General features: G+C 35.4%; 2 protein-coding genes across 3 annotated transcripts in view; one reads left to right on the top strand and one right to left on the bottom strand.

Moving 5' to 3' along the window:
* LOC121317051 (lysosome-associated membrane glycoprotein 5-like) overlaps positions 1-909 on the top strand; it is a 6,599-nt gene extending 5,690 nt beyond the window's left edge. The window contains exon 6 of the mRNA XM_041252618.1: positions 1-909. This exon is cut by the window's left edge and continues 389 nt beyond it. The gene's annotated coding sequence lies outside the window, so the exon portion shown is untranslated.
* Positions 910-5,209: 4,300 nt separating this feature from the next.
* LOC121317050 (serine/threonine-protein kinase PAK 5-like) overlaps positions 5,210-8,061 on the bottom strand; it is a 115,629-nt gene continuing 112,777 nt past the window's right edge. For both annotated transcript variants that reach the window (XM_041252616.1, XM_041252617.1), the window contains one exon: positions 5,210-6,913. In XM_041252616.1, the coding sequence (XP_041108550.1) occupies positions 6,758-6,913 (156 nt within the window). In that variant the 3' untranslated portion in view covers positions 5,210-6,757. The remainder of the gene's footprint in view (positions 6,914-8,061) is intronic.

The following is an 8,061-nucleotide window of genomic DNA, read 5'->3' as shown; positions in this document are numbered from 1 at the left end:
TAATAGGTAGTAACAAACTGTAAAATAAGCCATTATAAATGCAAAAGCACATTTTCTAATGCTGTATTTTAAAAGGAAGGCACAGAAAGTACAGGAGTACAGTTCTACTGTATGATTTTGTCCTGTCTTAATTGTATATCTTTCCTATGACTATGACTTACTGTACATCATCAATCAATACATTTGAATGTATAAAATGTAAGATGTGTAAATAAGACTTAAATCAAGCTGTAACAGAAATAAATGATTTACGGTACACTGTATGCTTATGGCTGGGGTAGTGTAAAATGTGTATTCATAGCAGTACAGGTTTGATCATTTACTTCATTACAAAATACAGTATTCATGTCATGATTTGCATATTGTGCTTAATTTAATTAGATAGCATTGAAATGAAATGTGTAAACTTATATTTAAAGAAATAAATGATGTAACCATATGATGTGTACCGTATATGTTATGCTAATTAACACTTGTTCCTGTCTTTTCCGTGAAATGGTTTAGTAGGAGTGACCATTTATTAATATCAAATCTGAAAGAATACAACAATTTGCTTAAGGGTTCCCTTATATTTTGTGTGGAATCTATTTCCATTTTATGTACGGTTTGAACTTTAGTTCCAGAGCAAGGACTCCCCCCTCCCCCCCTCACATTACATCACCTTTCAGTAAATCGTAAAACAAATATAGATTGACCTGTCATTTACCCCTCTTTCATTCAATTGATTCACATCCCTCGCTTGCCTCCACCTCCCCTAATTGCCATCTTTTTTTAATTACTGTGATTCACCTCCAGGGTTCTATTGCCTTGTTGAAATGGTCAGACGAGGGACCCTCAAGTCTAGTGGATTTGAGGTCAAATGTTTAATCTTATACTATACTCCATAGAATAAATACAATTCATTACTAATTCTATGTTGTGTGTGTGTGTTTTTTTTTCCTGAACTACTGAAAATCATTTATTTGAATGGAATATGTAACATGAAAAATATATCAGGGTCTATTTCTGTGTCTAAAATGTGTCAGATCATAATACCACTGCCCTTAAATTCGTAACCTAAATCTCTGACTCTCTTGATATTTTTATGGTATTTAGTGAAAACAGAGTACATGAAGTAGCAATACATGTTATTTTGGGATTGGTACAGTATTTATTTGTATTGATTTTCACATTTGTGTACATTAGGATGGTTTTAGAAACAACAATTTAGTTTGAAAGCTAAATTTTTTGCTGTTGTCTAAATTGCTATTTCAGGTTTTTTACTCCATCTTATTCATATGATTTTGCTTGACACACGCATCCACAATGTTTATAATTCACATCCTAGCCTTTTATTTAATGTCTTATGCCTATATTTAATGATTTTTTTTAATGCACTATGCCCTGTATTTCATTGTATTTAATGTATTATGCATTGTTCATCACTATCTTGTAAAATGCTTTGTGATGTTGGTCCACTATGAAAGGCGCTATATAAAATATTGATTGATTTATTGATTGAAGAATGAGGGAGTGGTCTGTGGGAAATGTATAAATTAACCTGACAGACTTGAAAAGAGTGTAAATATGGAAGGTTATGTAAATGATGTAGTTTCAAAGTCATGCAAAGAAATTACCACACTAGGATTTTATTATATATATATATATATATATATATATATATATATATATATATATATATATATATATATATAATGTGTGTGTGTGTGTGTGTGTGTGTGTGTAATTAATTATTAGATTATTAACTATTATACTTACGCCTATGAAAATTGAAAATGAAAAAAAAAAATTAAAATTGGTGAATCATTAGGACAAATCTCTCTCGTCCATGATCCTGAGAATTTAACTCGTGATCTTAGCAAAACGGTTTGAAATGTTGAGATTCTTTTTTTCAGTCTTTAATGAGCCACCATAAATCTATGCCTCTTGGTGCCTGGAACAGTACTGATACATGACTACTCTTTCAATGTCAAAGCAGTGTCCCCTCAACCCACCTTCATTCCCCTTACTGAAAAAAATGTGTCAGTATGCAACCAGCGGTACAGTAAGTAAAACTGCTGCAAGCTTCTGTGAACCATGAAAGTCAACTTACCTGAAGTTGTTAGAGCTGGGTTTTGAAACTGCCAAACAAACTTTTAACATTATTTAACACTGTTCCTATCTGCAGTCTTATACTTGTCAAAAAAGCAACTTGGCACAGCAAGGGTTAATGGAAAGGGCTTCATATACCTGCAGTACAAGAAAACCATAAAAAGCTCTTCAATCAGTGGTCAGTTTTGTACCAGAAAAACTCATAAAAAGGAGCTGGGACAATGTCACCACCACAAAGTAGCGGTAGGATTTTTTTTTTCTTCTTGTATAAAACCTCAATAATATTTCCAGTATACAGTTGTGGGTTAATTACATTTTGTGAAGGGAAAAACAGTTATTTTAATAAAACTAATAACAAACAACATACCCTAATTTTGAATTCCGATTATGGTATCACTATCCTTATAGCAATAATGAAAACTACTTTCACTGTGTGCATTTATTGAGTATTAACACTGACCTGCATACAATGTGCAACACTGTCAGTTATCATCACATTTCTGTTTTAATATAAGAATAGCTGCACCATAACTGAAAATTCACGAGATGTGAGCTGGGGGTAGAGATAGGGCAGAAGAAGCAGAAGGGAGCGGTTAGTAGGACAGAGTGCCGGCTAGAAAGGACCGGACTTAGGATAGAAGAGCAGGCGAGGCCCACTCTAGTAGCAGACCAGCGAAGCTGGACGTGGAAGCTAGGATAGGAAGTGGTCACTGACTGAGGGCGGCGATGCCGACACGAGCCCAGGGCCGATGGCCTAGCAACCGAGGACAGGAAACAGAAGTGGTCACTAACTGAGGGTGGTGATGCCAACACGAGCTCAGGGATGAAGGACCTAGCAACTGAAAACATATATGAGAGTTATGACTCGAGGAGCCGCCCCTCAGAGGAAGATGGTCCCGGAAGACTGGGACACGAAAGGAGATAGAGAGGGAGAGGTACCCAGAATCTACGACTTCTGTAAAGGGGCGCTCGTTAGACCCCCAATCGGCCGAGACTTCACGCTGCCTGGGACCTGAGATAAGAACAAGTCATAGTATGGGACTCGAGCATGAGAGCCACGTCCCGAACTGAGACAGAGTATAGAACAGCCTTGAGTGAGGCAAGATAAGCGCAGGAGCTGTGAAAGAACAGAGTGTGGCCGGGGGTCTGCTCTGGCTCACACGGTGAGAACCCCCGAAGGTCAAGGGAGGCTGAAGCCTGCCCTGAGGTCGGGGAAGTGATGATCACTTGCCCCCCAGAGACGACCGATCCGAAGGCATGTATGAGAAGGTGAAGGAGGGGAGGAGGAGGAAAACGAAATGCTAGACAGCAAAGGTGCAAGTGATCAGAGCTTAAATAGTAAATAGGTACTAATTGACAGGAAATTGGAAACCCCCTTTGCTGCACACCTCCTGAACTACGCAAGCTAACATTTAATCTAAGGGTCAGACAATTTGGGTGAATTGCAGCAAAATAAATGTAGCATACTAACTAGGGATGATCTTTCGTTAGCTTTTCACAAAGGATAGTTTCAATTGCTATGAACCGAGAGCTTCCAGACAGACTGCACTTTAGGTTTTAAAATGTTTTCATTGTATTAAATAAAGCAGTTAAATGAATATAGTACTGAATTAACATAATTCTGTAGAACCAAGTGCAGCTTCCTAGAGGCAGAAGTCAATAAAAGAATGTGATGAAGGTTGCTGAAAGATGGGTTTCATCTCCATAAATACTGTATTATATTTATTAAGGTTATTTTTCACAGGTTTTAACAACTTTAAAAAAAAAAAAAAACAAACATAGTTTTAAAATTAGACAACTGTTTAGGACGATAATTTCTATTGACTATTCTTTTCAACTTCAGGTACTGTATATCTTCACATTGAGTATTACAGAAATGTAATTTACACCTATACCTCACTCTGCTCAGCGCTGAAAGGGTATCTTAATATCATCTTTTAAAATAATTTGATTTAAAAAAATGTACTCTAAAATATGCCTCTTAATTACTATTATAACTAGAACTGCCAGGCAGTTTTACGGCTCCCAAGCCCCAGTATCAGTATCCGTCTAAGCGTGTTTAGTTCTCAATGTGTCAAGTCTAAAATCAGCAACTTCAACTGTTCCACAGAAGAAGATTTTGAAAGTTTTTTTTTTTTCAAAAATGCATCAGGCAACCATCTTGTTTAACGCAAGTTTCTTAAAACTCAGTTGTATTGCTACAGTGTCAAGGATGACGCTTGTGAAGTTTCGAGTTAGTCAAGTAAACCGTTTGTCAACTGAGGTAGTTTTAAATGTATATCTGACGGCCATCTTGTTTTATAAAACATCACCATTTTCACATATTTGTATCCCATTGTTACTGGGACGATAACTACCAAGTTTGGAGTTTGTTGGACAAACGGTTTTCAACAAGCAGCAATTTGTTGTTAGGGACGCGTTTCGATAAGATTTGTGGCAGCCATTTTGACATGAAAATTTATCACAGCAACTTCTGCATCGCAAACTTGTTGCAGGTTTGGATGCTGAGGATTTATGCCAAATTTCAGATCAAACGCTTCACGGGTTCCCAGGAAGAAGATTTCGAAAGGTTTTATTGAAAAATGCATCACGGCGCCAATTGCAAGGATGCAGCAGCAAATAATTTACAGCATCTGACAGCCAAAGTATCCAGCTTGTTAACTGACAAGTCAGAACCTGATCAGTCACACAGCTTTGAAGCAGCAGCAGTTTAAAGTTTTGGGGAATAAATAAATAAATAAATATAAATAAATACAATAAAATTTAAAAAAAGCTTAATAACAATAGGCTTCCCAGACTTTGGCTTGGAAGCCTAATAAAAAATAAATAAATAAATAAAAATCTTAGGAAGCCTAATTATACACAAATATAGAATGAAAAAAATGTAAGAACATAATAGCGCTTTAAAATTACAGTTGAAATTGCAGTACAAGAATGTAGCACTCTTCTTACTCATATCAGCTCTAATTCAGGGATGCTTAATTATTCTAGACTAGGCTTGTATACCGAAGAACAGGCCCGTTATGGTAGCAGTCAGCTCATTAGCCTTCAGTAACCAAACCTTATTCACTGTCCTCTCTCTCTATATAAAGCTGACAGAAGGTATTTACAATAAACCTTTGATTTCATTTGTGTTTATTTATAACCAAATCCAGATTTACCAACAACAATCATGCACTTTCACTCAACAAGCAACAACACATTTATTTAGTAGTCATTCAAGTTTTAACATTCATTAAAGTTTAGACAGCAGCACACGTGTTAATGTGTTCATATTTACACATTAAAATGATTAAAATGATTAAAACTAAAGCAAACAAAAAAAGAAATTAAGTTTATACCTGATTCATCAAGCATATTGACATGCTCCACGAGTCCAACAATGAATTCAATATAGATCATACATCGGGCAAAGAAGTCAAAGCATGTTAAAAATCTTCAGGGTTTGGTATTTTCAAATCATTACTTTTTTCATAGTGCTTTTTATTTGTGATAGAGTAACTGGACTGTTTTCTATAGACTGTGATTGGATAATACCTCAAATAAAACTAGATGTCACTTTTGTAACCAATACCTAGAGTTAAACAGATAAGACGATATCAGATTGTTATTTATTTGTTTATGGTATATACCAAAATAAAACCCATCTTGCACATATTTTATGGCTGTCATTTGATTTTTGAAAAGCACCATCATTACACATTGATATTTACATAAAGACAAAAGAGGTGACTGAACAAGTAAATATTGCTTGCTAACTGTACGTAAAATAACCAACACAACTGCCCTTTGAAATCTCAAAACTAAAAATGCAAACCTACTCAAAAATAAATCTTCAATTATTCAAAAAATAAACCATACTATAAATAGTATACAAACATTTGAAATTATCCTTTTTTTGAATTGACTAATTTTCCTCAGCATACAAATCATTTTCAGCTATATAGGCTAGTTATCGATATGCACTCTCATAGTTTATGTTTAATTTTATTTTCTTGTATAGGCTTTCATACATTTTTAAAAAGGGATTATAAATAGTAGGAAAGATCTTTGCTGAAATTCTAGTTAAATTATATTTAATACTGTTCATATCACAATGGTTACATCACAACAAAATACTGCAAATTATCAAAAACTGTACATAAAATTACAGTTGCTCTAAAATACATTGTACTGCTAGTGTTAGAAGAGAAAAGTGCTTTTTTTTTTTTTTTTTTAAACCAAAAGAAATACAGCCAGTCTTTCTCAATGTACAAAATGCCATACAATTCCCATTAAGTAAAAATGTATTATTCTGACAGTCAGTGGGGCTTCTGTCAGTGGGGTTTCATGGAATTCACCTCCTGCGCTTGTCTGGAAGGTAGATTACCTGACTTCCAAAAAAAAAAAGCAGTGCTCCAAAAATTCTAGAAGTCAACAACTACACATTGAGTAATAGAAGTCAACACTTAACATCTCTGGATATAGAAATGGATCCTGTTGATGATCTCCCTGGATCATGTTTTTATCAATTCTGAAAGAGGGCACAGTGCCTCTCTTTAAGATTACTGTAGTTAAATGATGTGCTTTTTGCATTTGTCTTTTAGCCAATGTCTTTAAGCTGCTAAGCTTTTGCTGTTTTTAAGGGTTTCAGTCTATTTTCACAGTTGAAGTTTTCTGCTCCTTGTCAGCGGTGCCTGTATTGCCTCATCAGGGGAACGATACATGAAGAAGGTCCAGACAGTTTCACGAATGGATGCCGCAGTAGTTCCTGTGCAGTAGCTCGCTGTGAAGGTTCTCTCACCAACATCAAATCTAGAAACCCTCTCAGGACACATGAAACCTGACGACAAAAAAAAAAAAACAACATGTATATACACATTGTATTAGAAATTGTAAGAATAATGTGAAGACTGCCAGTATAAATAAATTATATCAGTGGTAATATCTTAACAAGCATTATAGACACAATTGATATTTATATCTACTATTCACATATAAGCAGACAACTAGAGAAACAAACATCTATTATCAAACATGTACTGACTTTAAAAAAAACAAAACAAAACAAAAAAATATCTGCCTTATATCTTGTGCCTTAGTAATTTGTCAACTTTAAAACATTTGGTGGAAGTAGTAAAAAGCATTACATATGTATGTATATATATATAAAAATACAAGACAGTTGTACAAGAGAACGTTACGTTATTATCATAACCCTAAAAGACCTGAAATAAGATATAACTAAGCTGCTCAGCCGAGCCTGTGATAGAGTCATGCCCGCCCCTGAGGGTATAAATGACTGCGCTCACAGATCTCGGCGTCATTTTTCTTTCAAGCCTGCTGCAATCATGGTCGCAGTAATTTTGAAGGTTAATGGTTACATTTCTATTTCAGAGAACCAGTCATGATAATAACTCAACGTTTCCTTTCAAGTATGAAATGTAACCATTACCGAATGGGTCAGTATACCCAAGCCGTCGCAAGGGCAAGATTGCCGCACGACCGAAATTCTACAAGGCAAAGCCAAGGCTGTCTTGTGTATTACCATTCGGATCCCCAGATCCCCAGTAAAATGGAGTGAGAAACTTATATGCCTGTGTTGTAAGGGTTGACTGAGAAGATTTTTCTTAACAAAATACAGTTATAACAATTACTTTAATTATGCAAACCGTGTGGTAATTTTGGCTGAAGCCAAAACGAGAATAAAATAACTCCAGCTGGAGCTATTGTAGCTTGGGAGACAGCACAAAGACAGATGACTTATGTTGCTTGACCAACTCAAGCCACGGGGCACAAGGCCGCAACGGAACATAAACAGGATGTAGTGCACAAATACATGTAATTAGTAAAACTAATACAGCGATTATTTTTAATATCACATAAAATTGGTGTAAAAACAAAATAAATGCAAAGATCTACAGCAGAAAATGTAATATATACTGAATAGGCTCGCCTGTTAGGTCAGTTCTTGAAAGAAAAAATGGCACC

Source organism: Polyodon spathula, chromosome 6 (genome assembly GCF_017654505.1).
Source record: "Polyodon spathula isolate WHYD16114869_AA chromosome 6, ASM1765450v1, whole genome shotgun sequence".
In the NCBI taxonomy this organism is placed as follows: Eukaryota; Metazoa; Chordata; class Actinopteri; order Acipenseriformes; family Polyodontidae; genus Polyodon; species Polyodon spathula.
Note: the sequence above shows the minus strand (reverse complement) of the source record. Positions and strands in the feature narration are given on the sequence as shown.